Source organism: Bombus vosnesenskii, unplaced genomic scaffold (assembly GCF_011952255.1).
Source record: "Bombus vosnesenskii isolate JDL3184/JDL3185 unplaced genomic scaffold, Bvos_JDL3184-5_v1.1 scf7180000013266, whole genome shotgun sequence".
Lineage (NCBI taxonomy): Eukaryota > Metazoa > Arthropoda > Insecta > Hymenoptera > Apidae > Bombus > Bombus vosnesenskii.
In genome coordinates this window covers 4,101,138-4,124,275 of record NW_022882926.1, presented here as the reverse complement: position 1 = coordinate 4,124,275, position 23,138 = coordinate 4,101,138, and the positions used below count along the sequence as shown (strand labels likewise).

General features: G+C 36.7%; 4 protein-coding genes and 3 non-coding genes across 9 annotated transcripts; 6 read left to right on the top strand and 1 right to left on the bottom strand.

The window, feature by feature from the left end:
- Nucleotides 1–23: 23 nt before the first annotated feature.
- Nucleotides 24–8,595, bottom strand: LOC117243638 (D-beta-hydroxybutyrate dehydrogenase, mitochondrial). The gene is made up of 6 exons (XM_033511287.1): nucleotides 8,341–8,595; nucleotides 2,387–2,613; nucleotides 2,037–2,274; nucleotides 862–1,014; nucleotides 570–777; nucleotides 24–433 (listed from the first exon to the last, which is right to left on the bottom strand). Exons 2-6 carry the CDS (start codon nucleotides 2,591–2,593, stop codon nucleotides 277–279), a joined length of 963 nt encoding a protein of 320 aa, XP_033367178.1. The 5' UTR covers nucleotides 2,594–2,613; nucleotides 8,341–8,595; the 3' UTR covers nucleotides 24–276.
- A 1,788-nt stretch (nucleotides 8,596–10,383) lies between these two features.
- Nucleotides 10,384–13,463, top strand: LOC117230127 (tRNA N(3)-methylcytidine methyltransferase METTL6). Of its 3 annotated transcripts, XM_033487248.1 has the most exons (10): nucleotides 10,497–10,613; nucleotides 10,691–11,074; nucleotides 11,145–11,290; nucleotides 11,366–11,509; nucleotides 11,608–11,772; nucleotides 11,962–12,006; nucleotides 12,404–12,448; nucleotides 12,846–12,938; nucleotides 13,123–13,181; nucleotides 13,354–13,463. In XM_033487248.1, exons 2-5 carry the CDS (start codon nucleotides 10,700–10,702, stop codon nucleotides 11,762–11,764), a joined length of 822 nt encoding a protein of 273 aa, XP_033343139.1. In that variant the 5' UTR covers nucleotides 10,497–10,613; nucleotides 10,691–10,699; the 3' UTR covers nucleotides 11,765–11,772; nucleotides 11,962–12,006; nucleotides 12,404–12,448; nucleotides 12,846–12,938; nucleotides 13,123–13,181; nucleotides 13,354–13,463. The 3 variants fall into 3 exon arrangements, with proteins under 3 accessions (XP_033343140.1, XP_033343138.1, XP_033343139.1); XM_033487249.1 differs by having other exon boundaries at nucleotides 10,384–11,074; nucleotides 11,625–11,772; XM_033487247.1 differs by lacking the exon at nucleotides 12,404–12,448 and having other exon boundaries at nucleotides 10,395–11,074.
- LOC117230375 lies at nucleotides 11,809–11,891 on the top strand. Its single transcript, XR_004492773.1, has one exon. It is a non-coding gene; the product is annotated as a small nucleolar RNA snR60/Z15/Z230/Z193/J17 (small nucleolar RNA).
- Nucleotides 12,251–12,335, top strand: LOC117230379. The gene has a single exon (XR_004492777.1). It is a non-coding gene; the product is annotated as a small nucleolar RNA snR60/Z15/Z230/Z193/J17 (small nucleolar RNA).
- Nucleotides 12,694–12,776, top strand: LOC117230378. Its single transcript, XR_004492776.1, has one exon. It is a non-coding gene; the product is annotated as a small nucleolar RNA snR60/Z15/Z230/Z193/J17 (small nucleolar RNA).
- A 1,776-nt stretch (nucleotides 13,464–15,239) lies between the features above and the next one.
- LOC117230165 lies at nucleotides 15,240–16,419 on the top strand. The gene is made up of 2 exons (XM_033487297.1): nucleotides 15,240–15,410; nucleotides 15,868–16,419. The coding sequence occupies exons 1-2, from the start codon at nucleotides 15,396–15,398 to the stop codon at nucleotides 16,138–16,140; spliced, it is 288 nt and encodes a 95-aa protein (XP_033343188.1). The 5' UTR covers nucleotides 15,240–15,395; the 3' UTR covers nucleotides 16,141–16,419.
- A 1,615-nt stretch (nucleotides 16,420–18,034) lies between these two features.
- Nucleotides 18,035–20,110, top strand: LOC117230163 (mediator of RNA polymerase II transcription subunit 15-like). The gene is made up of 2 exons (XM_033487295.1): nucleotides 18,035–18,049; nucleotides 18,173–20,110. The coding sequence occupies exons 1-2, from the start codon at nucleotides 18,035–18,037 to the stop codon at nucleotides 20,108–20,110; spliced, it is 1,953 nt and encodes a 650-aa protein (XP_033343186.1).
- The last annotated feature ends 3,028 nt before the right edge of the window (nucleotides 20,111–23,138 follow it).

Below are 23,138 nucleotides of genomic sequence, written 5' to 3'. Positions count from 1 at the left end.
AGACAACAAAGGAGACTTTGAAATTAATTACAGATTTTTGTTAACATTGTATTAATTACAAAACTGTACATATTCTTGAAAACGTAAGCCTCTCGCGCATCGATACACCTAACAAGATGATTTAAAATTAAAAGGTTAAGGTGAATGTAGTGTAAAATTTACCGATGTTAGGATAACAAATATTAGTCTTACAAGGTATTAGTGACTGATACTTAATTTGACGTAATACTAATTAAAGTTTGCGTATACGTTAACATTCACTAATTGAAAATTGGTTTATCTACAGAAGAGCCTCGTCTTGACAACCATGTCGTAAGAAATACGTGGGCAAGGTGACGTTAGTGCAGGGATTAATGAGTTTTGAATGGCATGTGTAGATACAGGTGCGGTCCATGTTCCCTCGGAAGATATTATTCCAGACTCTACGTCGGAGCTGAAAATAAAAGCATTTCTCACTTTAACTTTAAAGATATCGACTGTCGAAATTGAAAACTTCGATGTCAAAGTGCACGTTGTATCGTTGTATTGGAGAATTACAAGTTACTATGATATAACATTTGGAATCTTACGTCTTGAGGACAGGTGAATTGTAAAGAATAAGAGGATTCACGGGTGGCGGTCTAAGGAGAACGACGTCAACCCCGGAGGATTGTAGTTCACTTTTTAATGCTTCTGCGGCTCCTTCTACAGCTTTTCTGGACGCACTGTACGCCACCAGTCCTGTTCCAATTTTGGTACCGTAGCTTGTCGTGGAATCGCCCAAGAGAATGATGCGTCCTTCGAAAGAAAAACGTTTTTTATAACTTACCATGGGATAGAAGATCTTACGTGTATGTTTTCAACTTTAAAATTGAAACAGACCTCTTTTTGCGCGCAAAAGAGGAATGAACATTCTCGCGGTCCTAAGTGGCGCCACTAAGTTATGTCGTAACATCGATTCCCACGCGGAACTCGGTTGTCTCTCTATGGCACCTGATAGGGCCAAACCGCCAGTGTACACGATTGCCCAGAGACCTGTAGTCGAACAAAGTTGGAACATCAGTGTAAAGTAGAGAATTTGGACAACGCGACAGACACAGCGAAGATGGAAGTGCGTCCTTGCGAAATTTTTACCAGGTCTAATACAGATGTTGAACGCTAATGGGACCTTAGCAATGAGAACTACAATCTGCTTCAAGAATTTGCTAGAGAAAGGATATTGAAAAAACAGGAGGAACGATACATATCGAAGTATCAAGTCTAATATAATTGCGTTATAAACCGATGTTTGCGAAGATATGGAAAGCAAGAAATATGAATTGAAATAGATTCATTTCCTTCGACAGGCGGTTGCCAGTAGCCGTAGCTTGGATTTGTTCTTTTTAACCAAGCACTTTTTAGGAAATCGAAAAATTTGATAGCTATCAAATCTTTGCGGTTAGTAAATTTGAAAGCTTTATTCCACACATCTCTGCTATATGTGATCCGTTTTCTTCGTGTCCCAACTATACGATGGAATTCGGTGAGTATTATATCGAGATGGATAACTGACTGAAATCATTGCGAAAGCAATTTTCGATCTTACGTCGATGTTATCATTTACATCTCAGGCTACAATTTCAATTTGAAATTTTAGCATAACTTAAATATTCTTTATAAAATTTCGCACGCGCCTTTAGATTCGTATAATTAAATAACACGGTAGCGACTTAAAGTCGAAATGAATAGCCTGGAGCACACAGCTGGCCATTGATGAACGGTAGTGCGAAAAGTTTCTGAAACAAAACTCGAACACCGTGCGAAATTTAATTAACTTTCCTTCAAGATAACACGATTTTTGGTTAATTAAGTATCCCATCTGTTCGTTCAACATCGGCTAGAGAAATTCGTTAAAGGGTCTTCAACATTTCTTTCGAAATATGACTCAAAACTATCGACGAGGGTAAGTTCAGTACTTTGTAAATGAGATTGTAACGAATAGATCTATGAAAAAATGACTGGGATCGAATAAAGAACGGAGCGTGTCCGATCTTCGCATTAAATCAACAATCGCTTGCCATCTTCGCCAGCCGGAAGTTTCGCCCTAACTGCATCCAAACAAGCGCGTAAACTGTCCTCCCTCGTTGAGTCCAATTCCAATGGTACGATTCGACCGCGAGCACGTACTTCCGGATCTTGTGTGTTCCCTTGAACTGTGTTCGTCGGATCCTCCTCCCTTTCTTTCTGTTGTTCTATCGCCCTAACGATTTTCATTGATGGTGAATTTCCAGAAGGATCCAATAGACCAGCAAATACCTATGCGACAATTGATCGAGCTTACAAAAAGGATATTTCTATGTAATATCGTCGTTAATTTCTTTAGAAAGAAAAATGATCGCGCAAAGTATAGAGACACAACGGGTATTACCTTGTAACCAGCTTCGTAAAGTGCAAGGGCGATCTGCAGGCCTACGGATGTATCGCAGCTGGTCACGAGTACATGGAGTTTGTTACGAGTCTCGTACTCATCGGTGGCGTTCCTCGATTGCCGCATTAGGTAGGCCAACAGGGCAGCGGCTATCGAACAGAGAGCTAATATTTGTAGGGCCAAAATGGCCCCAGTCTCAGCATCCATCCTGCCAAGTAATATTCAATCTGCAAAGCAGAAGTTACATCTCTATTACGGTACAATTCAAGCCAGATCATACGGATCATTCCACTTCCGCAATGCGTCGAAATAGTTTCTCATAGCTGTTATGATACAACTTAGCGCTAAATTTCATATTGCAGTTTCACATACTAATATATTTACAACCTCGATTTCACCACTTCGCATCATTCGAAACATACTGTGTATTAACTACGTCTGAGTACGTAGTTCAAGGATAAATATGCTAGGGAAAATTACATCAGTTTCTTCTCACATCCGCAACATTAATTAACAAACCTATGGACTTCGAGTCATCGAACTTAATAAGAACGTGGATGACATCCGCGCCTCTTACGATCCATAATGTTTACGGAATTTTATAAATTTGCTCCCTTCGATTTCATGATGCTAAAATTTCAATCTCATTGTACAATATCTTTCTACGATGAATTTACTTCGTACACATCGATATTATTTGTATCAACGTTTTCGATAGCGGCACGCAACCCGTATAAATCCACCGCGAAGCGTAATTCTGTGCACGAATGCCGTTGACAGCCGATCAATCAATAATGATGCCATAAGGCATAGTATATTTAACCTAGACCCGCGACAACGAAATTGCTGCGAAATGGTCGGACAGCGACGATACAACAAATCAAGGATTTTCACGCGTATTGTCAACCGATCGTGTTATTTCATTCCATAAAGAATTGCTGATGGCCTCGGTGTGTTCATCGATTACTGACACCTCGCAGTAGTATTTCATACCGGTGAGACATTATGTAGTTTAACTATCTCCTGAGATAAAATATATTTCTCGACTACATTAAGGTGTAGTCGAGAGTAATGCCATTTTATAATAACAACGTGAAAGTAAATAGATTAGAAATCAATTCTCCGATGCATTGCTATGCAAAGAACATAATTTTTCTCGTTAACTTCCATATTTTCAGAACAACGAAGAACTTGAATTTCTTTTTCTTTTAGAAAGTCTATTTCATGTTTCACTCTGTAATTGAATTCTTTGATAACAATTTGACGATATAACGATACTCTAAAAAATTTTATCAAAAAGATTTCACGGCAATATTTTTTTCAATATGGTGCAAAATGTTGTGAAGTTTCCCAATACTAAAAGCCTTTCTAACTAACAGGTATATACACGTTGGACGGAATTCAATTGAAGATACCTTTTGTTTCCATTATACTGTTAATAATACAGAAAATAGAAAACGGAGATTTCACTTATTTGCGACGAAATAATTGCAGTAAGTCGTTTATAAATAATTTTTCCTCAAATTATTCATGAAAAGGTACCTGTTAGTTGGAGAGATTTCTAACTGTAAAATCAAGGAAGTTTTCGCGAACGAAATCATAGAAAGGAAGAACTCGTATTTGAAATATAATGCAATAAATTGTAATGATTCAATAACGTCGGGAACCTGTCTACGCGAGGGTATCACGGCGAAACACATCGCAAATTCTGTTTTTCCCGCGAAAAGTGAAGGGCGATGGAAAGGTTTTTGCTCAACGCAATGACTCGCCTTTCTAAAGTGTATCTGAGTTCAGCGAGGCGTGGTTTAAAGCCGCTTCTATTTTTCTTCACAGCTGACCATCGATCGTCATCGTTGCAACAAACTTTGTTTTGATTCGTAAAGTTGAACGTAAGTCACTTTCAAATTTCACAATTATGAAAATCACTGATCAAATATTCATCGATTTTTGCAAAAAAAGATATTTCAAGATATTAATTTTAAGAATCGTGACAATTTGAGCAACGATCAAAGGCCATTTGAAAAACTAGACGCTATAAAGTACGATTGCAAGTATGGACGTATATAATTGCGATTTTCAACTGAACATCACATGTAATTTCTTGAAGTAATTTGCGAGTATAATTTATTTGGAATAAAACCGATTTGAACTGTCGGTAGATTTTCGTGTCAGTTATCCATTCATGAAAATGGTCACGTATCGGAATCGTCTCTGCTCTAGGGCTCGTAAAAATCTCGAGTTCCCGCGAGCGAGTAGCCGCAAATGCTCACCTCTTGTATCGAACAATATACCTAGAAAGCGTATCGCTGAAAATTACACTCGGCTGATGCTCGGAGTATTCAGAGAGGTATTTGGTTTTCAATGATAAGCTTCGATTTCAAACGGAATATGAGAGTTCACTGGCTGATGCAAATTATTTGAGGAAAGTGCGTGGCGATTACACATGATAAATTATATTTTTGTCATCTAAAAGCTAACGGAAATACCATGTGACCAGAGTTAATACTTTCGAACGCTTCCATTGGTACCATTGATTGCAACTGATGCATTATTTTTGTTACATGTGATCGCGCGTCGCTGTGGTAGTAATGAAAAGTCCGAATATATTTAAAATTGATACATTTGCTATAAAATTGCGCGTATTCCGCTTTTACGAATAACGTATGGATGCATGAAATATCTTAATCTGAAATTGAAAAGAGAAACTGTCTTTAGTTTATAAACACCTGCAATTTTTTAAAGAATCTTCGTGAATACAGAGCTCTCCAGATGAGAAGGCAATGGAAATACATATACGCACGAACAAGTTTGTTTGTGCGCCTCGATTGCGTGCCAAATCATGGCGGTTAACTTTCTCTGGAATGCAGGTACAGAAAGAAACCGGCCTGAAAGACAGGTGCTACGAAATTATGGAAGCTTATCCAAGATCTCTCAAATACCGCATCTGTTTTTTTTACAACCTAACTCTCGGTGAAACGTTCAGTTTTTATTTCCTTTCTATTTTTTCTTAATTAATTTATCAATCAGTTATCGCAGAGTTCAAACCTTATTAAGGCGCTAAAATAATCGTTCGCGCTATTTTATTCATCATTTTATACAGAGCAGGAGATAAGCAGGAGAGTATGCGTAGCATTCGAAATTTGTAACTAAAAGAAAACATTATACGCGTGAAAATAGTATAGAGGATATTTTCGATTTAAGAGAGAAAGCAAGTGTCAATATTTAAACTCACGTGCTGCATAAATGATAGGAATTTGCAGGGATGCACAGACATCGTATACATTTTATCTAGAAAGGTAGATAAAATTCAAGGTTCGTAAAATAAATTATTCTTCTTCTTTCGACTTAATATTATAAATTAGCAGTATCGTTAATAATTATACGCTCCCACAATTTCATTCGAGCGAAACGAAGTAAAAGGCAAGTCGAACTGACATTTATTTGCAAATTATCTCGTTCGGTAGATCCATAAAATACTTTCGTTATCGAGAAAAACTGTTTCATTGCTTTATCGCTGTTACACTGAAACAAAATTATTTACATCGTTTCGTTCTGCATCGAAACCGAGATGGATATAAAAAAGATAACATCAGTTGTGAGCTGAAGCTTAAAAAAGGACACCTACTTTGCTACCTTCTTTATCAAACAGCAACTACGATCATGATGTCATGCCAATAAGCTGCTATGTCATGTCTATTAATCGCTAATGCTGCGTGAGGTATGTACCAGCTGGAATGTTGGCAGTTACACGAAATACACGTATATGGGTGTTCTAGACACGCGTTTAGGAGCGGCAATACACAAGTATCGAGACGGCCAGAATGGGCCTGGACCTTCGTATCTACGGTATGTATGGACGAATCACATTTCGTGGTCGCATTATCGAATTGCAGGAGTTTATTCGCTCGTACTAATTTCGATGGGAATGTAGAAATATCGATTAGAGGCTTGGCCTCTCCTCCGTGTGCTCCTTCTGATCTAGAATCTTGCCCAACAATCCTGGGCTCTCTGCGCCCGCGCGATGGAACATTGCAACGTTCCATTGCTTGACCGATAGAAATCTTACTAAAATAATTCCAATGAAAAGACTCGAATATGTCGAAAGTTATACGCGGTTATTAAAACTTGGCGATTGCGGAATCGGAATATTCTCTCGTCCTCCAAGCATGAAATATTCAAATTAATATGTACATATGCATCGTGGTTCCCGCTATTTTTATGTAGGCGGTTGAATCCCGCTAGAGAATTAACCTAGTCTGTGTTCGAATCGTTCGAGGAAAGCACGAAGCTTAGCGCGCGATTTAACGGAGTTTCCTGGGCAACCAGGCGGCTCTTTTCTTTATGATCGTAAGAAATATTAGCGAAGGACTGGCATTCGCAGCGCTGAAACCGTACATCGCCGTGTAAGCAGCGGCAACTAACAGTTGCGTAGATACATCCAACAGTACAGATAAACGTGCAACGGTACTCCATGTTGACCGCGAGTGACCGCGTGGAAAAGTTAAATGCTTGCGGTCCGCAAATATCATTCGGTTGCTATTTGCATGATAATCATCGCAGTGTTTACGTGGCACTGTGCTTTTCCGTATATGTTACGTAACTATGGAATGCTTATAGCTGAAGATCAATTGAAGAAAAAGTTTCCCGACGTTAAATTGCCCGTGCAAAAGTAATGGAAAAGCCTAAATGGATTAAGTTATTGGTTACGCAAGTAGTCTAACTAAAACGATACGTGACGTCGGCCGTGGCAATTATATAACGATATCGCGAATCCTTGGAATTTTATTTTATGAGCTCGCATTTATGAGCTCGCACCTCGTGGACGTGTACATACAGACATCTCATTCATATATTAGCGACCACATGCCACGATACCCGCTTAGAAAGTTTAGGCCAAGCACTTTTCCTGCAGTTCATTGGAAAGCTGAATACGATTTGGCCATCGAGGAACGAGAAAAATTGCGTGGCACTGTAGTTCCCCTTTTTGTATGCATAAATTTCCAACGACTGAAATTTTCTTATCGTAATCGTTAAAACAAACACGAATCTGTTTAAGCTTGCATATTTCTGCGCCAACATTTATCGGATTCTACACCTTCATGCGAATTCAATGAGAATTCTGTAAGCTTCTACGAACGAAAGTATCGTTGCAGCGTTGCACGAACAACTCTTTGTTTCGATTAGCTGTTAAGCGAAGATCGTTGCTTCCGCTTCGAAACCTGCGATTATCGTCGCTGGCGAACCATGTCAACGGAACGAGATGGTTGCTAAGATGTTTGGTCGATCAACAATGTAAATAGTTGCAACATTTGCAAGAGTTCAGAAGTTTTTATAATTTTTTATATAAAAAAGAAACTATGTTACTAAAAAATAAGTAAAAATGAAAGATTTCAAAAGAGTGACACCCAACAGATGGTCTCGCTCGACTTTCGAAAAACAAGATAAGTTAATAATATGTACATATATCGCTTACAATATTTTTGCCCGAACGCACAAAGAACGGCTTACAATGATCGTTTAATGTCCATGTTTTACTATATAATTTTTTACATGTTACGCGCCACTCGGTTTCTCGATTCACGCTCTGCTTCACCCTTAATCAATTTATCGCTTCATTGCAATTGTAGATGCGACGAGTATAATATTAATCGTAAAATCTTTATTGACGTGCCGTTCTCACCACGTTTGATACATTTAAGACTAATTTTAATAACTGTGTTCGACGATAGGTTTGCTCGTTAAAACTCTTAAATATGCGAAACAAATACGATCATATACATGGATATATTTCCTTGAAATCTGAATATGTCACTGGACAGATACCATAAAGGAGTAAACGGAAAGATAAATCCAGTTGATTATTGTGATTTAGCATGAATATTTCTTCTTATTAAGTGGCAATATTCTCAATAAAAAAATAATAATAAAGATATTGTGTCAAAAGCAACACTTACTTGAATTTGACAGAAGAGTTGTGGACGTCGAGGTCAAGTACTTAGTCACGTCACTTTGGTATTCGATGGCCTCTTGTCAAGAAAATTCGGCACACTCGAAAACAACACAAAGTGAGAAAACAGCGGATTTACGAGCACTCGAAAGTACCGGCGAGCGGCAAGCCCCGACGCGTGTTTCTACGGCACAACTGGCTTTCGAGAATTCCCGCTTGGAATGCCCACGAGGACGAACGGTATAAGATGCTTCGACGTTGGCTGTCTCGACAAATGGAAAAGGCACGGTCGAAGCATCTTCGCCGCGCCTACAATTATGTGTCCGTGTCTATCGCTCCTCAATGCTCTTCGACTTTCAATTGCCTACACCTCCGTCAATGTTAATTTCTAAAGAACGGGCTGTTTAACGTACCTCGAATTTTCTTCAAATAAATCACGAGTTTTTCAAATTAGTTTGAAAATGACTGAATTATTACTTATTTGATGTCAAGTCCGTGTTTCACTGTGAAGGAAAGTGACGAACACGGAGAAATTTCTTTATATTACGTAAAAACACTTGTTCCGGTTATGCTGAAATACGGAATACCTCAATTTACAGCAAGGGATTTTAGTGATTTAGGAAAAAATTAATTCTAATTTGCTTAAAGTAAAGCAGGTTTACGACTTTTCTTTTTTATTGCCACGCAGATATAGTGGATCGTCTTTTATTCGTTTTCTCCGCACAAAATAAAATAGAATGTGGCGACAGAATTTCTGAAGACATGGTCACGTAATCAATTTTGTGGGGGAAAAATGATGGCTTACTGGAGGCTTAATGAGAATGTCGCGTCGGTAGGATTTGAAATTACGTGGATCAGAGAAGCTCACTAGGTAGGCGTAATATGCAGCATCGACAAAAAAGATTCGCTTAATATCTTGATCTCTTTTATAGCGAAATAATACTTTTTTCTTTAATTATTCTTTTTTCTTTTAATTATTCTACTCGTACATTTCTTGCAACATTCCTCGACCTGTTAACAGCTTTAAACATCTCTGAGACGTCCTCTTAAAAAAAGATATCAATTATCTCTAAATTTATAGAAGCCACCAAATGCATTATTCGAAGAAGCACTAACGACTACGAGTTGCGGAACGTGTTTTTCATTTCATTCAGTTAATCTATCGTCATATCTTCCGTCAAGCCCTCTACAAAATTCTGGTCCGCAATGACCTACATACTACTTGATCGATTAATTTTCCTTTGACCTCGTTCTTTTTGCAAATTATGAGGTATTTGCAAATCGTAATACGATAAATGATGAAGCAACAACAGAAATATAATAATGGAAGATCTAAATTATGGAATTAACAGAGTATTAGAGAGGTTATTATTAATTTCACGAAGATAACAATTACTATTCGAAGGGTTGGTGCAGTAAATGGCATTATTGTTAATAAAATATCTTATTTTATCGCATGCACTTTCGATGCCATCCACTGCAATGAAATTTATACAAATACGTATCCGATGATGATTATCTTTGTCGTACATAAACATTTCATACTTCTTATCTACAATGAATTTTATAGAGTAATTATAAATCTTAAACGAAATAGTACAACCATCGTATAAATTTCAGTCACGATTAACCCCTTTCAGCACTGTGTCATCGTGTGACAATGCTGTACGCAGTCAGAAAATATTCGTTTCGTACGGCGACCGAATATTAATTTATCGAATAAGTTCATGCGTGGAATTCATACTAATGATGTTCATTGTCTTATAAAGTTAAATTAAACTGAAGAAATTAAAACAACAAGATCAATGTTGCATTAATATTATTCGAATAAAACATTGCGAAATATTAAAATTTTGATGAATACGTAATATCAGGAAAATATTAATAATAGGGTAATATAATAATATATTCAGGAAATGGTACAAAAACTGTTTAGCACAATAACGATAAGTTTTTCTTAATTCTGTAATTATCGTATACATTATAGTCGTATTGTAGTAATATCCCATTTTTTGCAGAAGAATAACAGTGCTTAGAGATTTTAGTGTATAAATTTCCCTAGTATATAAGATGGCCACCCTGATGTCACTAGTCTAGGTAGATCATTCTAGCGCGTGACGTGGTGGGGAGATATCCATGTTACGCATGTTCAGCACCGGCACGTTTTTCGTTCATTTCCTTTTGGAACTCGAAGGTGGGAGGTTGTTTTATGGAGTGGTTCTTTGGCTTCAATAACCGTTTCTTTATACCCGCGTAGATGATTCATCTAATTACGGCAAGGTACACTTGTAAATTCAAAAAGGTTTTTAAGAAATTTACACTGCTTTTCAATTCACAAAAATTTTATTACGGCAAAGTTTGGGAAAATGGCTGAGTCTGTAAAGAATAGTGAATATGTAGGCCACGTGGCGAAGAAACTCACTCAAGAGGAAATCGAGAAAATGCAGGCGCAAAATTCGCGATTAGTTTCTGAATTTCGCGCTAATCAACTGGAAAAAGATGCTAAAAAGCATTGGGACTTGTTTTATAAACGAAACGATACTAGATTCTTTAAAGATAGACACTGGACTACCAGAGAGTTCCATGAATTGCTAGGCTTGGGTACGGAAGACGATCAAAAGATCCTTCTAGAAGTCGGATGCGGTGTTGGAAATTTCATATATCCATTGATCGAAGATGGATTGAAGTTTAAAATGATATTTGCCTGTGATCTTTCTCCTAGAGCCGTGGAGTTAGCAAAGGTATATATTTATTAATTCTTTGATTAATGTGTCTATACGGTTAAGTGCCTTACACTCTTATTCTTTGCAGAAACATATATTATATAATCCAAAAAATATAAAAATTTTCCAAACTGATATTACGACAGAAAATTGTTTCTGTGAGGTGGATTACTCTGTGAATATAGTAACGTTAATATTTGTATTATCGGCTATTAATCCAACAAATTTTAGAACGTGAGCTATACTCTATGCGTAATTTTTTACTTTACGGCAATCGTTGCCGATTTATTAAAAATTATAATATTTTAGGGTTGTGAAAAACTTGTATAACGTTCTTGATATTGGAGGGATTGTGCTTTTTAGAGATTATGGTCTGTACGATATGGCTCAATTAAGATTTAAACCTGGTCACAAAATCAGTGAGAATCTATATATGCGACAAGATGGAACTAGGTAAAATTTATTTACATTTTTCAACATATCACGAATTAATGTTACGTTCAAAATATATCATGTTCGACAACAAAGTTAATGCCAATATCTCATTTCAGGACGTATTATTTTTCAGTGGAAGAAGTATTAAACTTATTTGAATCAACTGGCTTTAAAGTTTTATCATGCAGTTACATACAAAGACGTACTATAAATTTGAAAGAAAAAATAGATGTACCAAGAATTTTTGTTCAAGGAAAATTTGGGAAGTTTTAATAATGATGGTATGTCTTCATTGGTTATTAAAAAGGACTATCTTTAATGTACAAATGATGAGTTCATAGTTCAACTGATTTAGAATGAAGAGTTACTTAAATATCTTTCGCCCCTATCTGATAACTTCATGGGAAATAAATAAAATATTTACTTGCTTAAAGATTTTCATATCAATATATGTCTCCTTTGTGTTTCAGAGCAGTTATATGGCTGAATGGATGTAACTACACAATATTGCATATGTAAGTAGTAATTTCTTTCGTCTGCGTGAAATGTCATATGGTTGTAAAATTAATTACGCAATGACATAAACATATTTTGAGTGAATTAAATAAAATTGTAAACTCAGGAAAAGAGATATGGACATTTAGAAGATATAGTATTACGTTGAATTTGTTATACATTAATCTGTATACCTTCTAAAATTACGACAACATTATATCTTTTTTATAGAATGTAAAATGTTCAGAATATTTTGGTTTGGGATAAAAATTTATGATGAGTTCATAGTTCAACTGATCTAGAATGTAGAATTACTTATATGTCTTTCGCTCCTATCTGATAACTTCATGGGAAATAAATAAAATATTTACTTGCTTAAAGATTTTCATATCAATATATGTCTCCTTTGTGTTTCAGAGCAGTTATATGGCTGAATGGATGTAACTACACAATATTGCATATGTAAGTAGTAATTTCTTTCGTCTGCGTGAAATGTCATATGGTTGTAAAATTAATTACGCAATGACGTAAACATATTTTGAGTGAATTAAATAAAATCGTAAATTCAGGAAAAGAGATATGGACGTTTAGAAGATATAGAATTACGTTGAATTTGTTATACATTAATCTGTATACCTTCTAAAATTACAACAACATTATATCTTTTTTATAGAATGTAAAATGTTCAGACTATTTTGATTTGGGATAAAAATTTATGATGAGTTCATAGTTCAACTGATCTAGAATGTAGAATTACTCATATGTCTTTCGCTCCTATCTGATAACTTTTTGACAATATTAAATGTGCAATGTAATAAATACCGATCTTTCGGTAAAGTTCTTTTTCTTTTTGTTACAGAATGTTAATTGTTGGATCTGCAATTAATAAAAGTTGAATGTAATTGGCCATAAATGTTTTCGAAGTATCAGGATATTTGCATTTCTTAAACCAGTGAGTGTTTCTTATGTAGCTTTTAATATAAATATTAATTTCCCATTTCAATGATGTATCTGTATAGTTTTTGATTTTTTATGATATGTATATACGTATTTCGTCACTACCTCTGAGAACAAAAGATATTTTTAAATATAATATTTGTCCTCTGAAAAAAAATAAGAAAGTTTCCTTTTTACAGAAAGCGCTTTATACCTTAAACAAGAAAATTTGGATGAATCTACAGATCTTGAGATATAGGTAAATATTTAATTTAAAAAATAACTTTTCAACTATATCATTTTAATGATGAATAAAATTGATATGATTTTAATGATTGAAATTCCATTAGCTCTATCTGAAAGTGTAATATGTATCTGTTGATCTTCAAAATAAAAAGAGGATATTAAAACAATACCTTCTTATGTTACAGATTATCAAGAGGGATATTTCTATGGAAAATGTAATATAAATTATATCTATGTTATTAATATATGTACATTTATGTGTGTAATACGCAATAAATAAAGCTATGTAATTGAATTGTTATTTTTATTTGCACCCTTTTTCATACATCTATTCTTCTATGAAATACCTATAATAGGTTCTTAGCTGTAATTAAATTCGTTACATTAAAATTCATGAGAAAATATTAGCAAGGTATCGATATCGTGTTCTCAAGAAGGATTTGAAAGCGAAGCCGCAAAGACGAATAAATTGCACCGAGACTATTAATTAAGCAAAAACGTGCCGCGTTCCCATTTCCTTCATTCGTGTAAGCGTTTAAAACGAATATGAGTTACAAAATTTTTTAGTACAATATAAAGCATCCCCGTCAAATATTAAAAATTCATATGTACAAATAATTATTAGTAAATTTATCAAATGAATTATTTTTATACATACATACTCAAACAAAGATAGTCTTTCCAAATGTAATATTTAAAATAATAAAAAGAACACAAATATCTGCCTTTCTAAAAGAAATCTGATAAGAGATTGATGAGGACTATTTTCACTTTTTTGGCCTTGAAATTTCAAATCGCAGTCAACTATCACATCATTAAATTATAATAGTTTATTTGAAAAAAGTGTTACTCTATACGTAAACACGTATAATTTTACATTTCTTATAATTATGTTTGTGCATATGCAATCAGGTCGACCAGAGAACCGGATCCAATATTATGAGAACACGCAGTTTTTTACCAATTTAGGTTCTCGAAATGGGATTTTTTGTTTCTACCAGATTTGAGTGGAAACAGATAAAAAAAAAAAAAAATGGTCGGAAGAATCACTATTCGCAGAAAATGCAGATGAATTCAAAATACCGGTGGAATCGGTATGCAAACGGTCACCCACCGATTTAGCAAAGCCTGGCAGTACGCATGCGTCGTAGAGGACGTTAGGCAATGACCGGGATTTCCCCCGAAATTTAAATTCAAATCGTCAAGGGCATGCCCTTCGATCGTGAGGTGCGTTTGATTTTGAATTCGATCTTTACGCTATCTATTATAATCAATCGATCGTATTGTATTGTCGCAAAACATATTATTTTAATTATTTATGTATTTCATTTCTTTCTTCATTTCTGGATCTAATGTCAGACTATATAATCTAGTCTAAACTCTACTTTTTAACAAAACATTTACAATGTTCATTTTTTTCAGGAATAGCATATAAGAATCCATAATCTCAATATCGTGCAAAATCGTAACCAAAATGTTTTTTACCACACATGAAGGCGATGGTTGTGCACCATAAATATTCCATATATCAGATAATGTCGTTTTTCTTTCATATGATTTATTGTTTTTATTAACCAAATGTTGCAGAAAGAACTTGTTCAAAAATATTTTTCCTAAAATCGTTAACAAATAAAATGTATTGACATCTTTCTTATTATGTTATAGTTGACCGGTACTCTCAATATCGAAAAGAAACTTTCTCATTCTTTTTCTAGTTTTATTCAAAGTCACGTATCATAATCGTTAAAGTTCAGAGAACTTGTTACAATTATATCACGACGTAAAGAAGAGTTATTACGTCGTATGAGGTAAACGTAAAACACTTTCGTTCGTATTTGGCCGATTGCCAAGGTCCCTTGCTTCACCCGCGTGCCGTGCATCAGAGGTTGTACTTACACGGGATTGCTTCGGGAATACGTGAACGAGATTCCTTAGCAGACCTCGTCGTCTCCGACAACGTTGACAGCACACGTACTTACACAAGTTACGTATGTGACTCCGTAAACAATAGGACGTGTAACAACCCCGTGCAACATCCACCAGCTCACGCACACACGCATGATACACGTACGATACGCGTGTCCTCGTACATTGATCAATCGGTGAGTGACGCGCATAGGACAATCCGCTCGTCAGGTATATAAAGGTATCCACCAAAAAGCAAGAGCATCATTCACTCCCAGTTCAACACACGAGCTGATCCAAAGATCTACCAAACCTATCAACAATGAAGTGCGTCGTTGTAAGTAAAATAATTAAGCTTCTACATAACAAATGTTTAGTAAAAGCATTGTATAATTTAGTTTCTCTTTATTCAACGTTTGCTGCTTTGCGAAAACAGCAAAAGACATGTGTCGTGAATTGAATTTATGACCGCACCGTGGTTTGGCAAAATATAGGTATCCTAGTAGCTGGAAAATTAAATATATTCTATGGAAAATGTATAATTTGCAATCATTCGATAACGCATATAATTCAATTGCTCTTATAGGCGTAAGGACAATGCTGATTTACTAAAACTTTTGATTACTAAAACAGAAGATAAGATATAATGAAATAAAATATCATAGAGTCGTACATGAGATCCTCTTCCAATTTTCATTCACTTATCAATTGTAATCGGATCAGCAAACTGATATTGTACATTCGCAAAGGAAAACTATCGATATAAATACTAAATTATTACTATTTATTTTCAGGCTATCGTTCTCTTGGCTCTGTTCGCTGTAGCCTTCGCTGCAGAGAAACCAGCAGAACCTGAAAAGATTGAACAGCTGTCAAACGCAGAAGCTGCGGAGGCACCAAGAGACAAGAGAGGCCTATTGCTGAGCTACACTGCACCAGTTGCACCAGTTGCACCAGTTGCATACACTTCTTATGCTGCAGCACCAATTACCTACAGTGCTAGTTACAGCTTGCCCTATGCCTACCGCTCGTACCCTTACTACTACAACTCTTACTATCTGGGTTAAATCACATGTCTTAAAGCTAGCACCATGGGATGTTCGTAATTAAGACTAAGGAAACGATAATGGCAATTGCAAGGATTTTTAACTGAATCGTTTACGCTACATTAGTTTAAGTAAGCCCAGAATAAAAGCTAAACAAAATTCGTTCCGATGTTAACATTCAGTGCGCTCACCACTATTTTTGGATGTAATTTTCAATGTACACGTGTTTCGGCAAACTCATGTTAAATACGATACTTTGTTGTATGTTACAATGTTAAATACAGAATACAATTCAATTTATACATGTTCAGCATTATTTTCCCCATATATTTAGTATAATGACGAATCCTCTAACTACAGTTACTGGAACTGTATTAACGAATGTACGTGGAAAATAATATTCGACCCAATCTATAAGGAGTCGATGATTTAAATTCTACTTTTAATATAGATACAATGTATCCTATGGCAGTATATGATTCATAATACGATCTTATTAAATATGCACCTAAGGCTTCATCTCTAATATAAAAATGCATGTTACATTGTCGTTACGTTGGTGCATTGTCACACAGTAGACTTCCTGTCACAGGGAACAGCAAGTAGCAACAAATGACATCATCGGATGCAGTTTGGCGTTGCAATTTGAGCGTCATTTGGGATAGTTATGCAGTTATAGTTATGCAGTCATAGTTATGCAGGGATAGTTATGAAGTCATTAGAATAGCGAAACGAAGCTATGCCCGATGTTGGTGTCGGCACATTGTTTCCGCCTATTACTAATAAACGCGTGCATGTATAAAGAATGCGCCATACCGCGATTCCTTCGGTAGTCGATAAATACTATGCAAATTGATAAAGATGGGATGATAAAGACGCGATGAATTTTAAGGGCGAATCTTGAAAACCAAAAATTCGCGAATCTATGATACTCTATAGTACACAGATCGTGTTATCTAATCGAGATACTTTTGATAAATAAAAATGGGTAACTGCAAGCGACGTTTGAAACATTTCAAAGAATTCGAGCACGCGTGACTTACGTATAATCAGGAATTACACAATACGAATATATCACGATATACTTATTCTGTATTCTTTGGGACTTGACGGTTTTAAGTACTTTCACTAAGGCTATGAAGGCTTCGAACGCTTCGGAGAATAAGGACGTGATGGGAATAATACATACAGGCGTTATTCTCCATAAGTATATTTTTGAGGGAGCGAACGGAAGTTGGAGCGACGTTGCGTTTCCTTTCTGCAAAAACAGCATTTAGATTTAGAGACAGCATAGCAAAGACAGCGTAAGATTTATGCAAGAAAGTCTGAAACGAAGACACGGCTAAAGTTGAATTGTTCGTACTAGATAGTATCAGAATCGTGTATCAGAACCCTTAAGACACGAAGGAAGCCCGTGCGTCTTTCTCACTTGTATAGTTCTCGTTAACGACTTCGAATATAGATTTCACGAAACTGATTTTGTCGTTAGTTGCATAAAATTGTTCTTATGCGATTCAATTTTCCTTTTATGAGTCTTACTTTGCTCTCGTTGTTTAACTTGACGCGTTTCTTTGGAAAAAAGTGTGTTAAGCCGATCAAATATTTGAATAGTCAGGAGAAGACAATACTCTACATCGATATGTGTAACATCACCAATCCGTAACAGCATTGCCTAAGTGCGATCGATGAAAGCCAGCAAGAAAGTCTATTGTAATTCGTGGATGGTCGCGACCCGACTGTATTTATACATGTGCAGGTATGGCCGTAGTCTTAGTCGGTGCGAGCCTGTCCATCTCTGAAGAAATTAGTTTTACTTAAAGTACTCTGATTACATGTCGAAGGAACCTGCGGCAATTACAATTCTAGCGTAGGAACATCCGATTAGTGTAGTGATAAGTGCAATTGAATTACAAACATGAAGTTCCTTTTAGTAAGTATACTGCACTTGTAAACACAAACCAAATTTTCAGCAATTACGTTCCTATATGTGTAAGTGATGTGACACAGTTTCGTGATTTATATAGTTAATGCGCTAATTGTTATATTATTTTAGATAACGTGTCTACTGGTTACGAGCTTATTATGTGTCACAGCGAAAACTGAAACCGAAGATACTGAAGAAAAAACAGAAATTACGAAATTGGAATTAGTAGATCTTGGCGAGGGGGATAGCGATGCCGAAACCAAAGAGTCGGAAGTTCAAAAAAAGAGAGATTCGGGATATTCCTATAGGAGACCGGACAGTTTTGCATTAGCTTCGAGAGCCCGTTTCCAAGTCGGGCAATCTGGCCACAGAGGACGTATCGTTAATAGACATCCTGCACAAATAAATAGACCTATTACCAAATACGGACCACCGGGTTATCAGAATTCATCTCCAATAAGACCTGCATCACACAGTCAACAGCACCGAGATAAATTGCAATTCCAGGGTCATTTCAGTCAACAACATTCGAACAACTTTGATGGTCGTCCTAGTGGTTTGCTGGAACAAGAAGTACCGAGTCCAATTAGACAGGTCGATTTCGTCGAACCGAATCCAATATCCACTCAAAACGATGAACCTTTCGCGACTCACTCGGCCAATTACTTACCGCCGCAAAATCAAAGGTTACCTGGTTATTCCGCACCGCAAGCTTTTTCCCCGTTCCAAGCAGGACAGAATTCTAAAGGTGGTGGTCAAGGTCAGTCATTAAACGTCCAAAGTCAGAGCATCGTACAACCGCAAGGACAGATCTCGGATGCGACGCTGTTCTTAACGCAAAATGCTCAAGCGATACAACAACTTTATGGTGCGCCCCCGAACGAACAAGACTTTGCACCACACACCGATCAATTCTTAGGTCACAACAATCAAGTTCAGAATCCGAATGGTCAGTTTCAAAATTTCGAGAGCAATTTGCAAAGTCCGCAAAGTTTCCCAGGACCTCTGCCGTCATACGCGTCTGGAACTCTTAGCGCCCAAGAAACTCTAGAGCAAATACAATCTCTCGAAAAGGACAGATTGATTGCTCAATTACAGCGAGCGCTCGTAACTCAGACTCAGGCCCAAAATGCAGATGCAGCAGGAAGGTACGCTCAAAATCAGCCGAGCTTCGTTCAGAATCAAGATCTTCTGGCTTCCCTTGGACAGCGAATGAAGATTCACGGTTTAAATACACAACAGAATACCGTAAACTTGGGCTCTGGAAATACAGCTTTCAATCAATCACCTTTTTTGCCAGGGACAGCAATCAGTCCGGGGTTTCCGCTTAGCTACGGACTGTCGACAACTATTCAGCCTCCAACTACCACTACAACGACAACTACCACAACCGTGCAGCCTCCTCAGGCTGCTAAAGGCGATGGAACCTCGCAAGTCGGTTCTTCCGTACCTGCGCCACCCCTATCGCCATCCAGTCCAGGAGTTCCCGTTTACGGTGGATTTGTTCCTACTTTAATCGCCGGTGCGGCTTTCGCATCGAACGTACCAACTTACGGTCCTACTTTCTTTGCACCCGGTGCCATCGCATCCGTTCAACCATCAGGATCTTTCCCTACACATTTTGGACTACCCATTCCCACAGATCCTAGTCAGAAACCTGGAACGAAACCATCCACGGTTTCTACAACTCCGTCACCTTCTTCGACGAATCAACCTAACGCTCCTTCACCTCCGCCAGTTAGTACCGCGCCACTTCCTATACATCCTGTTGCAACTCCGCTTCATCCAGTCGTAACTCCTCTTCATCCAGTAAGTCCTTTGCAACCGGTGCTTCCTCCAACGTCGACACACGTGCATCCAGTACAAACTCCGTCAACGACACATCCGTCTTACGGATTACAAACGGCGGTAATCAATTCACTTCTATACAAGCCCATCAAACCGGTCTATCCGTTCTACTATTACCAGAACGTCGCATATCAGGTACCTAAGCCGACGTTACCAACTTATCCGTGGAGCTACGCGCCGACCTATGCTCAAACGAAACCGACCCAGATATGGAAATGACGTTGATCTTGTTCTTTGAGGGTTAATCGTAGCTTGCTTTTTCGTATCGAGACTGACTGTTTACCCACGCGGAAAAGAAAACCCGAGAAGTTGGAGAAGTAAGGGGCCATGACATCGTATCGAGATCGCACTAACATGATTCAAGAATAACGAAATACGATGTTTTCGCACATGTGATGGACGCAGTTGCGCTTCGTGTATCCGCAAATTTTAATTCTATGTTGTACGACATCGATCTTTCTATCTGTTCAATAATTAGTTGTATGAATGTAGAGTTGGCAAGTTGGACTTTCTTCGGTTGTCAGAAGTATTCTAAATATTACTAATTTTTTTGCTTCTTTTCTTTTCAACTTATAAATCTTTGGTATTATTGGTAAAAGGTATTTCCAATGTTATACGTATAAAGATAGTCGAGGTTTTACTTTTCACACGAGGTGGGATAAACGGGCAACTATTCGTGCTTTTATACTACTTTATATTTATATAGGTTAATGCGATTTCATACATTTCTATTCGCAGCATCGACATGCCATTAACATGCCACATCGAATTAACATTTTCGATATGTTTGCCTTTTTTTTTTGTTAATTGCGTACGATTTTTCGATCGAATGATGTATATACCAGTTTTATTTATTACCTCAAATAAATATTTTTCTACCTTCGAAGAAATTCTATTTTTATTGACTGTATATAAAAACAAAGAGAGCAGAAACTTTATAAGATCGACTCTAAATCGAACGTCTCTACTCAAAAAAAAATTCAATTCACAGGCGGTGTACTCGTTTCACTGCTAAAGAAAGTAAGTACACCCTAGAAAACCAACTGTCTCCATTTCCGGCCCGTAAACCTACACCAAGGAACTCTCACCGAAGGCTTAATGGCCGCCCGACTGATCTGTCATGGCTCATCGTGACCTCAAAAGTGGTTCGATAATTCTAATCACGATCGGTTTATCGTTGAACAGATTATTCGGATAATCCTAAGCATATACGTATAACAGACTCTTCGTCAACATTCATATTTTTCCGCCGCTCTTATACACTTTTAACACATATATTTGCATGTCTTCTTTGTTTATTTATATTTTATAGTTTTACAGTTACGCTCAGATTGTTTTACAGTTTAGAGTTAGACTGGTTTCTTAACTCGATGGTGCACGATAAACGAGTCGTACTTCGGAAAGGGAGTGACGTTATGTTGTGGCGCAATGCAGGCGCAAAGTCTATCAAAGAATCGTGTGGCCGAGTTACTTACATGATTATACCGCTAAACGTACTAGATTTCTACAAATACAGAACAGGTGCAATTGCTTTCGAAGTGGATAGCCATTTCATTTTCCGCAAGCCGCGGGCTTACACAAAGGAAAGGGCAACAGTTACAAAGGAACGACTTAGATAGATGCTACTACTTCACAATTCACATAGGAAACTTGTTGTCAACTCACTTTCCGCGACTGACCTGAATCTCATTCTATTTCTTGTTTTAGTGCACCTCATGCACTTTTACCGTTTTACTTCGAACTTGCCCAGTCGGGATTTCTTTTCCAAAAAACTGTTTATATCTTGAGAAATCTAGAAATTGGATGAGCAGAAAATAAACAGAGTTAATCTCTTACACGGACAGTTAGCGACGCGGTTATTATTTACCAACGTTAACAGATCCAGCAAACTTCACATTTTTTTCCACTACCTAAAGTCATTTACATTTTTTTATGTGTTTATGCACATATAGAAAATATAGGAAGGAACGGTATTCGCTTTTTATTCATTTTATTCGCTATATATTATCAGGAGATAATGAATCGATTATAATGTAAGAAAGCGTATCGAACCTCAACATTTTTTGTGGACATTAACAATTTCTGAATGTTTGAGTTATTTAAAACGGCCACATACACGATGCAACGTGTTATTATATACACGGTACAACATGTTGGCAGAAAATGTAACCATGAGATTGTTAATTATAATTTATTTCCCATGCAAATGATGTATATATATGTGACTATATAAACGTCAGAAAATGTTTCACGATTTTCGTTGAGACCGAAACATGTTGTGTTTTAATACAGCCATTTAGAAGAAGATAGATATCTCAAAAGTGTTTGTATTTACATATATTTAATTGAGTTACTAACTTGGTATGCGAACGATATTTATTATATCTTATAATTACTGATTCATAGTCCATTTAGTTAATTATATTTAATTTTGTGTCATTAATATACGTCCTAGGATACTCTGTTCCTTCGCTATAAAAAGCTAAAGATGTTTTCAATTTTTTTTATCGTAATTTACGCCGAAGTAGCATAAATTGACTCAACGAACGATTCCATTGGCAAAGAATTCGTAGTTCTGATTGTTATTGAGTTTCATTCGAAAAGCCTACAGCGAATAAAGACGGTCAGCTTCCTTCATCCCACGAGTGAAAGTAAAACGAAATCAATCGGCGTTTTCAACTGTTATAGTTTGTGGACACGTTGGAAGACGTTGGCCGCTGCTTCGTATTTTATTAGTCGCTACCGTCTTTTTGCAGTTACCTCTTTTCAACGCCACTATCAGCTTCTCTGTCAACGATATGATTATCCCGCGCGAAAATAACAGCACAAGAACACCTAAACGTACGTCATTTTTTGCCGACTATCCGCGCATTTCACTTTCCAACATCGAAATTACTTTCAGTAGCTTCCGAAGGCGGAGCATGTTTGTTACATGAACCACACCTTCGCTGTTCCTTTCATATTGTGACACATCGTAATTGCGCCCACAAAAGGCGGAAAATTAATGTTTTCTTCACGAAGCTTCTGCAGTAAAACAACATATTACAAAAGATCTTGGCATGTCGTATTTTATAATATGCACCGTAGTAGCAAATCGAGTATATCATGCTTTTATTTTTTCAGAATTATATGTATTTTTTCTTTTTTTTTTTTTTGCAGAATTAAACCACAAATTGAGCATTTTGTATGGAAGGAGAAGGATACGAATAACATTTACCGTACAACGTGGCAAATTTCACAGAAATTT